This window comes from Panthera tigris, chromosome B1 (assembly GCF_018350195.1).
Source record: "Panthera tigris isolate Pti1 chromosome B1, P.tigris_Pti1_mat1.1, whole genome shotgun sequence".
In the NCBI taxonomy this organism is placed as follows: Eukaryota; Metazoa; Chordata; class Mammalia; order Carnivora; family Felidae; genus Panthera; species Panthera tigris.
Window position 1 is genome coordinate 35,540,648 of NC_056663.1, and position 20,597 is coordinate 35,561,244.

Below are 20,597 nucleotides of genomic sequence, written 5' to 3' on the forward strand. Positions count from 1 at the left end.
ATGAGCAATGAGTATTTTACGTAGGAGACGAATCACTGGATTCTACTCCTGAAATCATTATTGCACTATATGCTAACTAACTTGGATGCAAATTAAAAAAGAAAAAAAAAGTCATTGTTTGGACCCAAGTCTTTGTTTTGAAAATTATTTTTGCCATTAACTTGATTATTTTCCATTTGCTTACTTTGCTTTTGCTGTTATTTGTCTAGATGCATAAAGTCTTCTTTCATATGTTTTTGTTTTGCCCTAGATTTCCTTGTCTCTGTTAAATGTATGAGGGTGTTCTATAAAGAATGCATGGAGGCATAAACCAGATAAAGCCTGGTTCAGAGACACTTCAGAGACATCATACTTGAAGGTCCATGAATCCAGCAACCAATTTGTAAAAAAGCAAGTGGTCAAACGTTAGTTAGGAAGGCACTTCTTGTCTTGGCAATTTGTGAAAGAAGCTCACTGTGTTTATTTAGTTCAAATTCCAGGGTCAATGATAGTTGGATCACTGATCTCATGGCCCTTTCTATCTGTGCTTGGAACCTGAAATACGGTTCACAAACACACATCCTTAGACAACTTTAGTGCTTCTCTTTCTTGTTTGTCATTAAGTTTGCCTATGTCAAAGGTCTCAAACTCTGCCTGGAAGAATTTCTCCTTCCAATATAAAGGTATACCATAGTTGTTCTGATTCTGGCACTTTCCTTGATAAATGTAAAAAAAATTTTGAGTTAAAATTACAATGTCAAAAGCGCACACAGAACATTCTCCAATATATATCATATGCTAGATCATAGAACAACTTCAATAAATATAGAAGGATAGAAATACAATTCTGTTGTCTGGCCACAACAGAATGAAATTAGAAATCAAAAACAGAAGAAATTCAGAAAACTCACATATATATGGAAATTAAACAACACACTCCCCTAAATAATCAATGGATCAAACAAGAAATCATAAAGGAAATTAGAAAATATTTTGAACTAGATATAAACGAAAACACAACATACCAAAATGTACAGGATACAGCTAAAGCATTACTTAGAGGAAAATTTATAGCTGTAAAAGCCTATATTAAAAAGAAAAAATATCCCAAATAAACTAACCTTCCACCTCAAGACACTGGAAAGAGAAGAGCAAACTACACCTTAAGTATGCAAAAGGAAGGAAATAAGAGTGGGAGTTAATGAAATAGAGAACAGAAAATAAAGAAAATCAACAAAACCAAATACTGGTTTTCTGAAAAGGTCAACAACATTGACAAACTTTTAGGTAGACTACCTGTGAAAAAAGGAGACTTGGATTTCTAAAACCTGGAATTCAAGAGGGGACATCACAACTGGCTCATAGAAATAAAAAGAATTGTAAGGGAACACTTTGAACAGCAATATGGTAACAAATTAGATCACCTAAATAAAATGAACAAACTCCTAGAAAGACACAAATTACCAAAACTGAGCCAAAAATAAACAGAAAATCTGACAAATATCTAACATGTACAGAAACTGAATTAGTAATTTAAAAACTGCACACAAAGAAAAACCAAAGCCCAGATGGCTTCTCTGTTGACTTTCTACCAAGCATTCAAAAGAAAATGAATTCTAATCCTTCACAAACTCTTTCAAAAAACAGAAGAGGAAGGGACTACTTCCCAACTCTTCCTATAAGGCTGGTATTACCGAGATATCAAAATCAGACAAAGGCCTCACAAGAAAGATACAGATATTGTTTAGGAATACAGACAAAAATCCTCAACAAAATACAAGCAAACTAAATCTAGCAACATATAGAAAAAAATCATATACCATGAGCAAGTAAGATGTATCCCATGAATGCAAGGTTGATTTAATATCCAAAGATCAATTAAAAAAGGATTTTTTAAATAAAATTTATTTATTCTGAGCAAGAGAGCAAGCAGGGGAGAGGCAGAGAAAGGGGAAAGGAAGGAGAGGGAGAGAGAGAAAGAGTGAGAGAGAGAAGTCCAAGCAGGTTCTGCACTGTCAACACAGAGCCTGACGTGGGACTTGAACCCACGAACTGTGAGGTCATGACCTAAGCCGAAATCTAGAGTTGGACATTTAACCGACTGAGCCACCCAGGCGCCCTAAAAACAGGATGTTTTTTTAAAAAACAATCATCTCGGGGTGCCTGGGTGGCTCAGTCGGTTGAGCGTCTGACTTTGGCTCAGGTCATGATCTTGCGGTGAGTTCGAGCCCCGCATTGGGCTCTGTGCTGACAGCGCAGAGCCTGGAGCCTGCTTCTGATTCTGTGTCTCCCTCTCTCTCTGTCCCCTCCCCTGCGCATGCTCTGTCTCTCTCTCTGTGTCAAAAATAAACAAACATTAAAAAAAAAATTAAAAAAAAATGATCATCTCAATAGAAAAAGCAATTGACAAAACCCAAGAGCCTTTCATGATAAAAACACTTCATAAACTAGGAATAAAATGGAACTTCCTCAATCTGAAAAAGGGCTTCTAAAAAAGCTCACAGAGGGGTGCCTGGGTGGCTCAGTCGGTTAAGAGTCCAACTTCGGCTCAGGTCATGATCTCACAGTTTACGGGTTCGAGCCCCGCATCAGCTCGGAGCCTGGAGCCTGCTTTGGATTCTGTGTCTCCCTCTCTCTCTCTGCCCCTCCCCTGCTCACTCTCCCTCCGTCTCTCAGAATAAATGAACACTGAAGGAAAAAAAAAACCTCACAGATAACATACTTAATGGTGAAAGAGTAGAAAAGAAACTGACTGAGCACTACTTTCAAAATATATTCAGGGTGCACCTGGGTGGCTCAGTTAGTTAAGCTTCCAACTTTGGCTCCAGTCATGATCTCCCAGTTCATGGGTTCAAGCCCTGCATGGGGCTCTCCACTGGCAGTGTGGAGTCTGTTTGTAATTCTCTCCCTCCCTCTCTCTCTCTCTCTCTCCCCCCTCCCTCCCTCTCCCCCACTCGCACTCTTGCTCTCAAAAATAAATAAACTTAAGTTTTAACACACACACGAAACCAGGAGTCAACCACTTCTCACCACCTCCACTGCTGCCATCTTCATGTCGCCACTGAGACTCCTGATTGGTCACCCCACTTCTATCCCTACCCTTTTAAAAGTCTCTCCTCCACGCAGCAATGGGAGGGATCGTTTTACAACTCAAGCCACATCATGTCACTCCAGCCACAAGTCCTGCACTTCACTCAAAGTAAAAGATAAAATCCTTACAGTAGCCTTTAAAGCCCTATACTGTCATTTCCTCCATCTTCTCCTTCCTCCCATCACTCTTTTACTTGCTCTGCTCTAGCCACCCTGGGTTTCCTGCCACTCTCTGAATGAGCCAGGCATATTTCTGTCTTTTAAAGGCCTTTATCCTAGCTGTCTCTCTGACAACAAGTCCTTTTGACCATATATTCACCTGGCTAAATCCCTCATCTCCTGCAAGTATTGGCACAAAGAAACTTGACCACTCTATTTAAAATTACAGCTCTCCAACCTACCCCATCCCACCCCTGGTACTCCCATCTCTCCTACCCTGTGTTCTTTTTCTTCCTTCCAAAGCTCTCAACACTTCCAGTACGCTATACAATTCACTTACCTGACTACAATGTAAACTCCATGAGAAGAGGGATCTTTGTTATGTTAACTGATATATCTCAAGGCTCTGGTATGTAATTGGAGCTCAAATGCATATTGAATGAATCAATCAATTTATCAGATAAGCAAAGATTTATAAGCCTGATAACACCCAGTAGTTGTACACAGATGGTGAAAAAAATGAACTAACGTCTTCTAGAGGGTAATTTGTCAACGTACATTTAAGTATTTTTATTATAGAAATATTTATCAAGTTTCTATAATGTTCAGCCCTTTCATTAAGTGACTCCACTTCTAAGTACATAGCCTTAAAGACTCCGCGATGAACGCAGATTTAATCTATAAGATGAGATTTCGTGAAGCCATTACAAATTGTGCGCATCTATATTTACTATAGTAAATGATTCACTATAGTAGCACATTTAAACAAAATCCAGGGTGTCAGTGTTTCGTTTTTTTTTAACTTTTTCTTAACGTTTATTTTTGAGAGAGGGAGAGAAAGAGAGCGCGCATGCACACACGAGTGGGGAATGGGCAGAGACAGCGAGCGATACAGAATACAAAGCAGGCTCCAGGCTCTGAGCTTTCAGCACAGAGCTGGAAGCAGAGCTTGAACTCGTGAGCCATGAGATCACGACCTGAGCCAAAGTCACATGCTTAACGCTTAACCGACTGAGCCACCCAGGTACCTCAGGGTGTGAATGTTTTAAACCAACCCTTCTTAACCAGAGCATTAAATACAATTCCTCCTCAAAGTACAGCAAGTAATACCTACCTCAGCAAGACTTATCAATAGAGCACATATATTCAGTACCCTTAATCAGTTCTACAATTTAAAACCCAAAGAGAACAATGGCCAATCTGTATTTGTTACCAGCTATTATTAAACTTTTCAGAAAATTGTTAGCTTGTTAAAAGTTGATCCCAACATTCACTCACATGACATCCAGCACTGAATCATTCCGAATGACCTTATGGGAGACATCAGCTAGCAGAAAAAGACCTCCATCTGTTCTTCGGATACTAGCTGCATAGCCTGGCCAGATCTGCAACCTGAAGGGACAGATGAGTTTTATCTTAGGGTTCTAAAAGGGCCACAGATACTTCCCTGCCCCACTTGAAACAAGTGAGTAAATACCATCCGCCTCCCTAATAACAATGGAAAAAGCACCACGAATCAAATTAAATCAACATCATTGTGAACTTACTAAAAAAACTAAATTGTGGAACAGATTTAACTGATAAATTGTATTCACAATCATAAAATACTGTTGAGATTTCTATACTAAATATGGTAATCACAATGAAAAATTTCTTTCCAGAACATTCAAAGTAAGGAAGAGAAAAACACCACTGACCTGTGCTGCTGTAGAACCATAGCACTTGTAGGGTCATAAAAGTTTCTCCCTACAAGCTTCATATCTAGAAGTTTCATTACCCTGAAATAAAGAGCAAAAATGGGTCTTCCAGAGAAGAATGAAAAAAAATTAGGCTCTATTACTCTTAGTTATATTTTCCTTTTGAAGCCTGAAATGCCAAAAACGTTGGTGTCCTTTGCACAATATAGCTTTTATGCTGAGAACACCCTTGCCAAACGAAAAAGAAAAATTATCAAAGCATTTATCCTGGAGTACATACAACTGACAACAGCTTGTCTTAGTTACTAGGTAACCAAAAACTGAGTTGATTTCCCAAGTTCCATTTACATTATTTTTCACAATTAACTAAAAAGAATGCAAGAGAGTCGATTTCTGTTTGTAAAGATCACTCTGGCATAGGAAGTTATGTTTGTCCTGGTAGTTCAGCTTATTAGTTAGAAATCAGGTTCTGTGTTTCATTTAAAAAGAGGTGGTGCAGGAATAAGTTTTATCAAAATTTGGATCTTATAAAAAGTTAAAAACATGAACTGTATCCAAAAATTCAAGGGACCTAGAAAAAATTCTTCCAGCAAAAATTTTTGTGCACTACCACTTTGAATAGCCCCGTCAGTAACACCATTAAATTACGCAATATAAACATCTACTTTTAAAGTTCCTGAATGATTCCAAGGAACCCATCCTGCTACTGACCTTCATTATACCCAAATCTGGCTAATCACTTGACATAATTTTTGAATAAGTTAGCCTCAATACCATCCATTTATTTATTAAATGTTTCCAAACTCATCCCTATAGGAACTGTGGTATATAATACCATCCAAGCTTCTTGAAGAGCACTGTTACAAACACAAGACTGTGATTAAAGAAAATAAGCTGTTTTCTCACCGACGGAAAACAACATTGTAGAAGGGAATGCACAAGTCAGAACAGGGCTCCAGGATCTTTGTCAATTGAATCTTAATGCTGATCTCTGCATCATCAGTTTTCCTTTGACTTTTTAACTCAAGGACCTAACAAATAAATATATGCAAGTAAAAAAAAAAAAAAAAATGACAAAACTACCAAGCCCTAATCTAATCAAATGTGTTCTAGAAAACACTAAAATATCTTAACTATATTTTCCACTTTCCCCTCACCTTGCTGTCCACACTGAACAAAATCATAGCATGACAACAAAGATTTAAGAAAGGATTTGGTAAGAGAAATGTAATGGAGAACTGACTAGCAATAGATCCCTTTCCATCTGAAATCTTAAACCATTTCCTATCACTGAGTTCACAGGCTTCAAACCACTCCTCTTATTTAAGAAGGGACTTCTTGGAGAACTCAGATGAAAAAGTGGCTTAGTTTGACATTTTGTTGTTATGGAGAAGTCTGTCTTCCCTCTAAGAATAGGAAAGAACAACTCAAACGTCAGGATGTCTATGACTTCCTACCACTCAAAACACCAGAACTCTCTTAGGTTTCATTCCAAAATACATTTCCTATTTGGTCTCACTTGTTTCTGAAGTTTAATAGGCAGATAGAGAATGGATCCATCAAAAGCAGTAACGTTGCCGGTGACAGCTTGATGGTCCTTCAGCATGCCAAACCTCATGCTTTTGCACTCCACATTGGGGCTAGAAAACAAAAAGGATTTTACTTCAATTTGCTCAAATGGCAGCCTTTACTAAATAGGTTTGTTAAGAACCAGTCACTTGTAACTACTGCTCCATCTAGTGGTCGTATGAAAAATTCAAATACAGTTTACCTGACTACAAAAGGAACTTCAACCCAAGAATACCTGCCCACAGAAAAAACAACCCACTACCCAAAGACAACTGCCTTAGCATGTCAGCATATGTTCTTCCAGATTTTAGACAAGACAGAAAACTTTTTCATTAAAGGACCTGATAGCAAATATTTTAGGTTTTACAGGCCACATGGTCTCTGGTATAGCTGCTCAACTTGACCAACACGTACCTAAACACCACAAATGGTATGTACACCAATGAGCCTGGTTATGTTCCAGTAAAACTTTACTATAAAATAGATGGTGGGGGGCGCCTGGGTGGCTTGGTCGGTTAAGCGTCCGACTTCGGCTCAGGTCATCATCTCACGGTCCGTGAGTTCGAGCCCCGCATCGGGCTCTGTGCTGACAGCTCAGAGCCTGGAGCCTGTTTCAGATTCTGTGTCTCCCTCTCTCTCTGCCCCTCCCCTGTTCATGCTGTCTCTCTCTGTCTCAAAAATAAATAAACGTTAAAAAAATTAAAAAAACAAAAAAACAAAAACAGATGGTGGGCCAGATTTGCTCTGCAGGCCAGTCATAGTTTGCCAATCCCTACTCTAGAACCTACAGAGATACACACTTTAAAAAGAACTTTTTAAAAACATGATTTTATGGGGTGCCTGGGTGGCTCAGTCAGTTAAACGTCCAACTTCGGCTCAGGTCATGATCTCACAGTTCGTGAGTTCAAGACCTGCACTGGGCTCTGTGCTGACAGCTTGGTGCCTGGAGCCTGCTTCAGAGTCTGTGTCTCCCTCCCTCTCTGCCCTTCTGCTGCTTGTGCTCTTTCTCTGTCTCTCAAAAAGAAATAAATGTTAAGGGGCGCCTGGGTGGCTCAGTAGGTTGAGCGACCGACTTCAGCTCAGGTCATGATCTCACAGCTCATGAGTTCGAGCCCTGCATCGGGCTCTGTGCTGTGCTGACAGCTCGGAGCCTGGAGCCTGGAGCCTGCTTCGGATTCTGTGTCTCCCTCTCTCTCTGCCCCTAACCCACTCGTATTCTGTCTCTGTCTCTCTCAAAAAGAAAATAAACATTAAGAAAAAATTTCAAGAAGAAAAAAAGAAACGTTAAATTTTTTAAATAAAAATAAAAACGTCAAGTGGTAATCGAACATAGCTGTCCCCAAAACTAAACATGCACATGCTAACATCACATTTCAAAAAGCTTCTCTAAAAAAAATTCATATACATGAAAGGCACTATGTCCTGAACACAACACTTAAAATTGTCTTTCTGGACTCCCTTCACATAATACAAGGAAGCCACAGGATGACCACTCCACTATAATACACCTTCTGAGTATCCTCTTCATGGCCTGGCATCCTCTTCATATTGCAGCTTCAAAGGTCCAGATCTACAATCTTAAAATTTATAAAATCCATGTCTTTTTCACTGTCAGTCAATGCAGAGACCTGTGAGGACTCATACTCCTTTCTGCATCATGAACATTTGTCAATCCATTTCCACAGAGAGGGTTCTTTCCTCTTGTTAATGCTCATTCCTTTCCCTTACATTCCAGAGCAGGGACTACCCTCCCTTCTCAGGGGTTCAATTTTACCCTCTTTTTTTAGTTCCTTCTCTTCATCTGTAACGTGCTCAGCTTTAAAGCAATCATCCTGGTACTCTCTTTAATTATCATTCCATTTCTCATTCCTCTTACATACTTTTTAAATAAATGGCCAATTTAGTGGCTGTTTCCCATGGCCTATGCTCTCCTTGTTTTTGTTTTTTTTTTTTTAACGTTTATTTATTTTTGAGACAGAGAGAGACAGAGCATGAATGGGGGAGGGTCAGAGAGAGGGAGACACAGAATCCGAAGCAGGCTCCAGGCTCTGAGCTATCAGCACAGAACCCGACGCGGGGCTCGAACTCACGGACCGCGAGATCATGACCCAAGCTGAAGTCGGCCGCTTAACCGACTGAGCCACCCAGGTGCCCCAAGGAAGGGCTCCTTTGAATGAGGAGTAGGTGGTTGACTTTGGCCACAGGAAAAAAAGTTAACTGAATTTACTTTCAAGAGCACCCTTGTTGATTTCCTAGTAGCTTTGTTAGAGTTATGGAGAAAAAACTAGACTAAAAGAACCAAGGAGGGGCACCTGGGTGGCTCAGTTGGTTAAGCATCCGACTTCAGCTCAGGTCATGATCTCACAGTTTGTGAGTTCAAGCCCCCAGTCGGGCTCTTTGCTTTTAGCACAGAGCCTGCTTCAAATCTTCTGTCCTTCTCTCTCTGCCCTTCCCCAACTTGTTCTCTTTCTCTCTCTAAACAAACTAAATAAAACTTATTATTTATTTTTAAGGATAATAAAGGAGCCCGTCCTTTGGTCTTTATAGTCTATCTTCAGGGTATTTCCTCCTAACTGTTCCTTTCTTCTCTCTTACACTCCACGTATTCCTCTTGTACCAATTAGCAGCTGTGCTTCAAAAATTCAGTCTTCCGTTTTCCTATTTTCTCCCCAAAGATACTCCAAAACACTCATTTTCACAATTCCAGCAATAACCTCCAGCTAATAAGTTTCCTGAGATTTTAAAAGAGAACACAAAGTAAAATGAATTCTTAATTTTTAAGAATGAGAAACCCTGAAGTTACGGACATAATATTAAAGTTATTCTCTCTGATTTTCTCACTTTTAGATTTTTTTAAATGTCTATTCATTTTTGAGAGAGAGAGTGTAAGTGGGGGAGGGGCAGAGAGAAAGGGGACAGAGGATCTGAAGCGGGCTCTGCGCTGACAGCAGCAAGCCCCATATGGGACTTAAACCCACAGACAGTGAGATTATAACCTGAGCCAAAGTCGGACACTCAAGTGACTGAGCCACCCAGGCACCCCTCACTCTCAGATTTTGTCGTAGACTGTCACTGGAGAGCCATGATGGTAGGAGACTTATTGCAAGGAGGATCTGCGTTTTGTGAGATGTGGGTCTCACGCCACTGGGGGAGAGGGGTCTCTCCTTAAGACAAGGAATACAAAATAATAGATACAAAATAAGTTAAAAGATTATGGAAGGGGTCTATGCAAGTAAAAGGCCCTGCACTTAAGCTTCATTAACTTCACAGAAAATCCACCTTACAGGCGCATAAAATGGTAAAACAAAAATAATAAAATCTGAAATGGTAACATAGCTGAATATAAATAATGTTAACCTTAAATTTAATGCAAAGACCAGAGTTTGTGCATTATTGTAGGCAGAAGTTCATTATGAAATACGCAGAAAAATACTGTTTTTCCAGGAAAACTATTTCATTAATGCTAAGAAGTGAATACAGAGAAAAAAAGCTGTGAATACCTGAAAGTCACATGATATTGATAGACTGCTTCATTATGACACTGTATTTTGATAAGATTCAATCCCAAAGATTGAGGTGTACCTTTTGATCCTTGCTTCACAAAAAGCTCTCTGAAAAATAAACAAAAGCATGCATATATACCCAAAACAAAAGTGCAAACCCATACCACAAGAAAATAAATAAAAAGAAATAAAAAAACATTGAGGGAAGTAATATTTTACACTTAGCTTACACAAGACACACAAAAGCAAGCTTTGAAGGCTAGAAGCTAAATTCTTAGCAATCTCTAATTAGAGAGGCAGGTTCACCTTCTTTGCTCCAGTAATATAAATGGAATAATCTAGGCCAGATAACTAAGAACACAAAAATTAGTTCCACTAAGATAAACTGCTGCAATATCTTTCCTAGATGACTTCCTTATCTTCAATGTGACAAAGAACTGCTGTGTCTGAATTGAGAAGAGAATGAAAAATCACTTGAATCACTCTCTGGTACATGCTATCTATACCATCAACCCATTTTACTTCGTTAGGAATTGTCCCACCTCTTGTCATTCCCCCCACTGGCAAAAAAAAAAAAACAAGAAACACAACAAACAACCCTCCAGTAGCTACCACCCACAAAGGAGCTTAGATACAACAGAAAACAGTGTTTACAATATTATGAGAAGGCCTCTCCCCACATCAATGCCAAGCAGAGAAGGCAGTGCTCCGGACTTACTTTCCCTTGTGTTCTACAGTCCCAAGTAGAGGGTGATCCAGAGAGTGTGGTGAGGATGGGGGCAGAGGTGGTGATGATGACAGCTGGGCAGGATCCCGAGAAGTCAAGCTGAGAGTAGCAGGAGCCTTGTATACTCCTCTGCCTATACCACCAGCTGCTCTTCCCAAAGGGAATAAAGACATATCCGAATTCCCTCTTCCAAGCATTCTGAAACATTGAAAAGAGAACAAATCAGGATTTTCTTGACCGTCTAAAACCCATCTAAATGATTCCTCCAAGTCTACATTCTTTTCCTGGAGGAGTCAGCAACAGGGACCCAACCTTGGGATTCTCTCCAGATCCAATACACCTACATGACTCATTTCGCTAATTTCTATTAATACTGACTCTCAGGGCCAACTTTCATGGCACAACTGAGGTGGAAGTTAGAATCAGCCAGGTTAAAGAACCACACAATCAGGTTAACTTAACAGAGCAAATGGAGTTGTAAATTGCTCAGTGGAGAACTACTTTTTACCCTTTTCTAATGACTGATTACATCAGTGGCTCCTAATTATTCTTGCAAAATATCCATTCTTTAATATAAAACCATGCATTGTTTATAAGATAATACAACCCTTTTCAGAGTTTCTCTCTGGATTTACAGAGCTATTTCATCTGAATTTGACACTTACCTGAGAAGGCAACTTTACCTACCTATTCCAACCAAAACAGGCCTCTGCCATCTTGTTATCCCCAGCTGCCAGCACTGAAGGATCCGGAAAAGTGGGATGGGGTTCTTCTTTGTCCTTGCGTACCATACTGGTAGACAAGCCTCGACCTAAAATGCCTCTACCTGAATGGAAGGGCCAAAACCCAACTATAACTGTGAGCTGACGATGTTTTAAAGTACAATTATTTTCCTGAAGATAAACTGTATGAATTTAAGAACAAAGCAACCATACAAACATACCACCACATTTTTTTTCAAATTAGTTTTTCACATACCTAATGGAGGCATTTCCCGTTTCAGAGGGGTCCGAGACACTGTTTCAAGGCCCAGCCCTCGGAACATGGAGACCAAATCCACACATTCCTATGAAAAGAGTAGAGTTATTCTAAGATATATTTCAAAAGTTATTCTAAGATGCAGAATGTATTTCATTTCTAAAATGAAATAACAGTGTTATTTCAATGACTGGAAGTGATGCACATTCTGTAATGCACATAGTGAAGTGTTTAAGAAGATGTAATAAAAATCATCTTTGAATTCTATACATGTTACAACCATAAAGGAAAAAATGCTTTATAAAAAAATTATAGATATGTTTAATAAACCCTTTAAAAAATAAAACATTTATTTATTTATTTGGCAGGAGAGTGAACACGCATGGTGGGGGGAGGGGAGGGATGGGAGTGGGAGAGAGAATCCCAAGCAGACTCCATGCTCAGTATGGAGGCCAATTCAGGGCTTGATCCAATGACTTTGAGATCATGACTTGAGCCAAAATCCAGAGTCAGATGCTTAAGGGACTGAGCCACCCAGGCACCCCAATAAACACTTTTAATAAACACTTATAACTACATGTGACTATACATGACATTTATAACTATATCATATTAGACTGTCAAGTATATATACAGCTATAGCCCATGATTTGATGTATAGAGTAACAGAGTGCAATTCTTCTAGTTTATTTCCTATACACCCAAGGTAAGAGAAAACACATACACTAGTTAATGTATTTTCAGAAAAACTGGATCATTTAAAAGTATCTGAAGTTTGTGGGGTTTTTTTTAACAACCTCTAACAAAACTTGCTGTTTTCTTGCAGCAGTTTTGAAAGTTTACTGCTGTTACACCTGTTAGAGCTGCCACTTATAGACTCAAGCAAGTCATCTGAGTAAAAATACAACATAACGTCATCAATTTTTCTTCCTACAAAATATTACATTTGACACTGTCAACTCTTAAAATTGTCATAACTGTTTATCAGCTTCTTCCTATATGTGCTAACTCCTTATTCTTTGAGATTTTTAAATTACAAATACCACTCTTAAAATTACTGTATAATTAAAAGATTAAGAATGCATATACATGCAAGAATACACACATTAAAAGCAATGGCTGAAGATCTTTTTATTTAAGATTTGGGCAAGGAGCCTTCTGGAAAAACTTTCTTAACAATTATTACCTCAGAAGCAGGAGTGTCTGCTAATATCACAGAGCCCAACCCAGCATGAAAATCTAAACACTTAGAAAAGAACAACGAGCTATTATCTTTAAACTTGTCATTTGTGTGTATGCATTTATATGTATAGATGCTAGGGAACTAAAGCATTTACCCAACTCTATTTAGCATTCTTTATGAGGCACTTTTTCTAAACTCTTGCAACTTTAGGATTTGAAACAGATGCCCGGCATGCAATTACTTGTTAAAGAAAAACCAACCCAACCCAACCAATCAACCAAAAAACCCCAACCATTTTTTTTTCATACAGGGCTTCAGTTTTCTAAGCACTTTGAAATCTCTTATTTCCTCTGATGATAAGCTGTATGCTGCTACCTCTGCATCCAGACATGGTCTTACCCTTTGTGCTGGCCCACTCCGTGGGCTTGGTTCCCCTGGCTTCCCAAATACATGGCCTCTGCCTGTAGATCCTGCCCTGCCCAGCGCTGAGTCCAAAGGTTTAGGAGCTTGTGGCCAAGAGCCAGGCATCCGTACACACTGAGATGGGTTCACAGAAGAGCCCCTGAAGGGTGGTTGGACAGGATCCATTGAACGGCTGCAGAGGACACTGGTGTCAATCCTATTCTGATAAATTACCTGCCAACATTTCATTTTATAAAGATTAAAGATTCCCAATTGTTTTCCTTTTCCTTCAAGACAAATTCACAAAGCATTAAAAACATAGTTGGGTTTTTTTTGTTTTAGAGAGAGAGCGCATGCACACAAAAGCCAGGGGTGGGGGAGGAAAGAGGGAGAATTTTAAGCAGGCTCCACGCTCAGTGAGGAGCCCAACGCAGCTCAATCCCACGATGCTGGGATCATGACCAGAGCTGAAATCAAGAGTCAAACTCTCAACTGACGGAGCCACCCACATGCCCCGGAAATATAGTTTCTTTAGGTCAGACCAGTAATACAACCAGCCTCCTTCCTATATCATGTTCACTTCAAAAGCTCTATTTAGCCCAGAATATTTTGAATATTCTCCATCAGCAAGCCCTTAAAAGCCAAGCTCTCCTCAAAGGTACTTGTATTTTCTACCCAAACAGCCTCTCAGAGAACCCAGTCCTGCGAGTTAACTACCTATTGCACAAGGAAGCACTTTTTATGTATGGACAGGATTTTGGTTTATGAGCAAATTCACAGTTAACATAATCATACCACAAAATTATTCTGTCAGCAAATATTTACGGGTTTTGTTTTGTTTTTGGCCTCTCTTTTCTCTACTAGACTCGTAATTTTTTTCCCAGTCTACTTTCACATAAACTATTCCATCTCCCCCTTGATCTCCATAGTTGCTTCTCTGAATCTTTATCCAATTCTTCTCTATAAAACTCTTCTTTCAAACTCTACCAGAACTGAAGTCTCTAGGATGCGGACTCTTCTGCTTTGAGCTTGCAATACCTGTTGAGTCTCACGGATGACATTTAACACTCTTTTCTCACCCAGGTAACCAGGGATAAGACTCTTCCTGGCTCCTCAAATCTCAGGACCATCAGGCCTCTTCAAAATCACTTTATAATCTATAGAAGTCAGGACTCCTTCTTTAAAGAGCTTCCTTCATTGCCCTGTTCCCTTAACTGACAAGGAAACCTCTTAACTTTTGCAAACTTGCCTTAAGTATTAGCTACAAAAAATCAGGCCATCCGCATACAGAAAAGACTGACAGAATTCCTAAGTCAATACTACAGATGGTTATAGTTCAGGATCTGGGAAGAAACAAACAAACAAAAACCACAAAACAAAAAACAAACTTTTAATTTTTAACTAAACTATAAATGTAAAACTAAAATGGCAGGATATGCCTCCCTTCCTTAAAGGCTACAATAGTACTCCCCTTTAATTGTTTAAACTCCTTTTCAGTTGCCCTGGCCTCCTTGCTCACATCTTCCCAACAGCACCCAAAGAATGAGTTGTCTAACCAGCACACACTGAGAGGCGCTATAATACCTACCAATTACAGGATTTCTGGAATCCTCCTCTTTCTCAGCCCTTCCCTCATCTCCATCATCACTTCTAGGGATTCAGGCTCCTCCTACAGTATGCCCTCCCTCAGTATGGACTTTTCTCCTTTGATTAGTGAGCAGAGAGCCGGTTGGTTAGAAGGCGCGATAGGGACGGGCCCCAGGTCAGGCCTATCTTCCCGACCTCTCCAGGTGGGAGCTCTGGGCTGGGGAACTATGACTTGGGGCCTAACCAGAAGGGAGGGCTGTGAAGGCGAATCCTACTCTCCCACCCCAGAACAAAGTCCTATTCCCAAAACCAATAGCTCTGTCGGGGTTCCCACTCCCCGTTTCCGTCTAAGTAACTTTCACGCTCTCCTCTGGCCACAAGCTTCCCACCTTTTCCAGTCCTGCGTTCCTCCTACACACCCAGCCTCAAATAACGACTTCCCGCCCCCGCCCCCGCCCTGGCCCCGGCCCAGGCCCCGGCCCCACCGGGGACCCACAGCCCCTCCCGCCTGGGGTTGTGGGGTGGAGGACGTAGAGTCCGCAGTGGGCCGAAAGGAACCCTCCCCGCCCCCACTTGCCACCTGGAGCTTGAGCGAAAGCCCACCTGGCCTGCATCGGGAGCAGCTGCGCCTCCCTGGCCTTCCAAACCTGCGTCCCGTCCGCTCACCAATCTCCAGCCGTCGCCCCGCTCTGCTGGCCTTCAGGAGAACCCGGTGCTCAACGCCCCCGACACGCCGAAAGGCCCACATGCTCCAGACCAATTTCTGATCTTCTCGCGAGGCCTCAAGGGCTGAACCCATTGGCCAAACGACGTGCCACTCACATGATGCAGCCATCTCATTGGCTCGTCTCAGAAAAGAACCTCTCCCTTTCTAGCAGCTTCGTTCTACAGAAGGTTCATCACCAAAGAAGTGCTAGAAATGGGGGTCCGGAAGTTAGGGGTAAACCTAATTAAATGTGTTTTTTCTAAGCTCTAGACTCCGTTCTGTGGGCAACTCCTGTTAAAAAAATTTGTCCATAATGTAAATGACTTGCCCCATCCTTCTCAGTTAGAGGATATAGGAATATAGGTGGTGAATAAAGGGTAAACTTGAGTTTACATTCAAACTCAAGGTCACCTGATTATGTGATCTCTGTGCCTCGCTTTCTTTATATATAAGATAGAAATAAAAACATCCATTCACAGGGTTGTATGGAAATACATCATTAATGGGATGATGTATATAAATTACTTACCAGAAGATTGCCTGCAATAAATGTTGCTTACTATTATTATTTATGGATGTTTGAATCTGTTAGCCAAGAAAAGCTTTCTCCAAAGTATATAAAAGTATTGGTGGTTAATTTTGCAATTACAGAATATTTTCACCCCAAAAAATAAAGATTTTTCCCCCACTCCAAATATTTTGGCAAATAACTACACCCTTACGTAAACCCAGCTTTTCCAAGGTGGATGGGTTTAAGCTTCAAGAAACCTTGGCTGATGCTGCTGAGACATGCAAATACTCTGCATGAAATAGCACTAGAGAAGGCTTTTCTCTAATTTCATATTTCATAAACCTCAGATATTTCATACCTTGTTTTAATCCATACATTCAAGGAATCTCCTCTTTTTCTCAAATCATAATAGAGTTTGAAAATTATTGGAGCAGGAGGATTTACAAAGCAGGGATCTATCTGCAAGATACCCCTTTACTGTTTGTAGATATTATTTGTTTAACGTTGTAACGTTGTAAGTTCTTCTACCCTGCTACCTTCCTGCCTTGCAATGTTAAAATGTTATGTTCTAATAACATATATAGTAGGCAGAATTTTGTTGCCCATGCAAACATTTAGTAGCAAGTGCACTCAAAAACAGTAATAAAAACTGTTTTGTAACCTTGGTAAAGTCCCAACTACCTGTCCTTCTGGGTACTTTCATCAAACTTCGCATGGAAGATTTATTCCATACCCAGGAAACAATATTTTAGGGGAAGGGTTCAGCAGATCTTCACAACAACAATTCTCAGGTAATGTTCTGAAGCTGTCAGTTTGGGAACCTAAACCAAGAGCACCATTACTAAGGGTAATGGTAATATGTATTACAAAGGGCATATTTAGGGTTCCTTGTCATGCAAGAGTAGGTGGCCTCTGTACAGTGTTTCTAGCCAATCCATACATTATGAATACTACTTATTTCACCAAAGAAAAATCCATATAGTCTCAGTGTTGAGTGGACATAAAGATGGTTGAAGCTCTCTAAAGTGTGGACATCTGCTTAGAATCTTTCAAAAGCTAATCAACCTTTCCTGGAGTTTATACTCCCCATCAGGGTACTTCACTTGTTAATTAACCATACGTAGGATATCAATTAAAAATAGCACGCATACATCATACTGTCTTAAGTATTTAAAATTAAATTATCAACAATATTTTCATAAAACCAAATTCCATCTACTTAGCCCTGCCAGGCTCTAAAGCTCAGGATGAAGATGACCCTATAACTACCTGCAATCTGATTTTCCCAGGCAATCATGACTTCAAATACTCTGGCCTTTTGTCCTCATAACTACTTCCATTCTGACCACATTTCCAGAGTATTTTTGTTCAGAAAATATAGTCACCACAGCCACAGCATTGTCAAGGGCAGAAAATTACATTGCCTGTTGGGCCTAGAAACTACAGGGAGGATTTACTTGGAAGTAGACCTATGTCTGTAGTACCTCTGGGTTTCAGGTATAAGTAAATACAGATCCTCCCAGGAGAAATACAGCTTCAACCTGGCCTCAAATGTCCCATTAAAAAGTGTCAGTAAATATGAACTCACAAGAAAAATAGATACATACAAAACACATTTAGGGTCAATAAAATGAGTGAACAGTTCTTTTGTTATTTGCAATTTAAATCTAAAACACATATAAACACACACACACACACACACACACACACACACACGGCTCAATAAGAAGACAAAACAATCCAATAAAAAAGCAGGGGTCAAGTGATTTCAACTGATCTTTCACCAAAGATGATATACAAATGGCTAGTAAGCACATGCAAAATATGCTCAATATCATTAGTCACTAGGGAACTGCAAACTAAAACCACAATGAGATATCATTTCACACCCACCAGAATGCTTATAATAAATAAGACAGATAATACCTGTGATGCTTAATTTTATTAATCAGTTTGACTAGGCCATCTCTGGGGTGCCTAAAGATTTGGTCAAACATTTTGTGTTTTGGATGGGATTAACATTGGAACTGAGAGACTGAATAAAGCAGACTGCCCTCTCTAGTGTAAGTGGGCCTCATCCAATCAGGAGAAGGCCTAATTAGGACAAGAAGTCTGACCCTTTCTGGAAGAAAAGAATTCCTCCTACCTCACTGCTTTTGAACTGGGATATCCGCTTTTTCCTGCCTTCAGACTCAGACTAAAACACTGACTGTTTCTGGGTCTTGAGCCTGTCAGCTCTCAGACTGAAACAGCACCGTATATGTACCCTAATGGTTCTGTTTTTCTGGAGAGCCCTGACTAATAACAGATTTTGGAACCATGAAGTGGGGTGCTGTTGTGACAAATACATAAAAGTTTGTAAGTGTTTTTGGAACTGGGTGGTTAGTATAGACGGGAAGAGTTTTGAGGTGCATGCTAGAAAAAGCCTAGATTGCCCTGAAGAAAGTGTTGGTAGAAGCACGGATGTTAATGGTGCTTCTGGTGAGATCTGGGACTGAAATGAGGACCATGTTATTGGAAACTGGAGGAAAGGTAATCCTTGTTATAAAGTGGCAAAGAACCGGGCTGAATTGTGCTCTAGTGTTTTGTAGAAGGTGGAACTCATAAGCAATGAACTTGGATATTTAGCTAAGGAGATTTCTAAACAAAATGTTGAAAGTGAGACCTGGCTTCTCCTTCCTGTTTCTAGTAAAATGTGAGAGGAGAGAGAGAAATTGAAGGAAAGATTGGGGCACCTGGGTGGCTCAGTCAGTTGGGTGTCTGATTTCAGTTCAGGTCATAATCTCACTGCTTGTGAGTTCAAGCCCCAAGTAGGTCTCTGTGCTGACAGCTCAGAGCCTGGAGCTTGCTTTGCATTCTGTGTTCCTCTCTTGCTTTGCCCCTTCCCTGCTCATTCTCTCTCTCTCTCTCTCTCTCTCTCTCTCTCTCTCTCTCTCTTTCTCAAGAGTAAATATACATTAAAAAAATTTTTTTTTAATTGAATGAAAGATTAAGCAAAAAGGAACTAGAACTTGATGATTTGGAAAGTTCTCAGCCTACCCATATTGCAAAAATGGGAAAGCTTGCTCTGGAGAGAACACCAAGGGTGTGGCTAGACAATCCAGTCCATTAGGAGATTATCTAAGATTAACTATGGAGTTAATCAGCTATCTCAGCAGAAACTGGGAGTAAAGATGGGATTATAACCAGCAGAGACACTGCCAGTTTGAACCAAAAGGAACAGAGCCTGGATGAAAGAAAGGAAGGCTTTTGGACTTCTGGGACTCTAGAAGACAGGACAATACAGCTATTCAGTCTGCTTTATCCTTTAAGGCGAGGAAAGAATAACCCCAAAGGTGACTCAGGGATGTCGGGGCTGGGACTCACCCCAATCTGGGAGGGAAAAATGTTTCTTCTTTACAGGTTCACAGCTGGAGAGGACAATTACCTCAGGATGAATCAAACTTGATTTAGATGATATCCAGATGAGACTTTGGACTGGGAGTTAACACTGGAATGGGTTAAAAGTTTAGGGGATGGGGTGCGTACTGGGATGGGATGAATGTGTTTTGCATGTGATAACGACATGCATTTTGGGAAACCATAGGGCAGGAAGTCATGGACTGAATCTTGTCATCCCTAAATTCATACGTTGAAGCCTGACCTCCACTGTCACTGCATTTAGAGACAGGGCCTCTACAAAGATAATTAAGGTTAAATGAAGTCATGAGGGTAGGGGTCCTGCTCTGATAGGATTAAGAAGAGGAAGGGACACCAGAGATCTCTGTTTCTCTCCATGTGAGCAAAGAGGAAAGGCCCTGTGAGGACACAGCAAGAAGGTAGCTGTCTACAAGCCAGGAAGAGGGCTCTCGCCGCAAACCAAATTTGCCAGCACCTTGATCATGGACTTCTAAGCCTCCAGAATTGTAAGAAATAAATGTCTGTTGTTTAAGCACCACCGTCACCACCCTCATATTCTGTGGCATTTTGTTATGGCAGCTGTAGCTGACTAATACAGTAATAAATATCAGCAAGAATGTGCAAGTGTATGTGCCTGACATTAAGCTTTTGATTGCTGAGGTGCGCATTTCAAAGACCTCCATCTCAAATACACGTGTTGCCAGCTAAACAACTAGATAAGGAGCCAGGCTGCCTTTATCCATGAAGTTCTTTAGAAAGCCTTGTGGAAGTCTGACTTATTGAGGGCCCCTATTTTTCCCTCCCCACATCCTGATTCCTGCTCTTATGTTTTATGCTCTTATGTTTACTCTTTATCACCAGATAAAGAGTAAACCCACACAATGCCAGCACCCCACCTTTGATCCTAATAAAGGTGGAAGTTCAGGTCCCACCCCACCCCATACACACACACCTTGTCTCTCTCTTTCTCTCCCCTTGACCTTGCTATGTGGCCCTCAGGCATTTTGTATACCCTCCAGGACTTGTGAGTAATAAACAATAAACTTTGTGTTTTGTTTTGTTTTGTTTTCAAAGTTCCCTGATGGTTGTTGCTGAGATGGGTCTTAT

General features: G+C 40.4%; 1 protein-coding gene across 5 annotated transcripts in view; it reads right to left on the reverse strand.

The window, feature by feature from the left end:
- Nucleotides 1–15,623, reverse strand: part of PIWIL2 (piwi like RNA-mediated gene silencing 2) — a 75,067-nt gene extending 59,444 nt beyond the window's left edge. For 2 of the 5 annotated variants that reach the window (XM_042983286.1, XM_042983282.1), the window contains exons 1-10: nt 15,478–15,623; nt 13,285–13,480; nt 11,703–11,790; nt 11,412–11,550; nt 10,716–10,922; nt 9,995–10,105; nt 6,445–6,565; nt 5,832–5,956; nt 4,926–5,006; nt 4,507–4,620 (exon numbers count right to left, since the gene is read on the reverse strand). In XM_042983286.1, the coding sequence (XP_042839220.1) occupies nt 4,507–4,620; nt 4,926–5,006; nt 5,832–5,956; nt 6,445–6,565; nt 9,995–10,105; nt 10,716–10,922; nt 11,412–11,550; nt 11,703–11,790; nt 13,285–13,480; nt 15,478–15,488 (1,193 nt within the window). In that variant the 5' untranslated portion in view covers nt 15,489–15,623. Of the gene's footprint in view, nt 1–4,506; nt 4,621–4,925; nt 5,007–5,831; nt 5,957–6,444; nt 6,566–9,994; nt 10,106–10,715; nt 10,923–11,411; nt 11,551–11,702; nt 11,791–13,284; nt 13,522–14,875; nt 15,277–15,477 lie in introns of those variants that run through there. The other 3 variants (XM_042983284.1, XM_042983283.1, XM_042983285.1) reach the window with 3 other exon arrangements.
- Between the last annotated feature and the right edge of the window lie 4,974 nt (nt 15,624–20,597).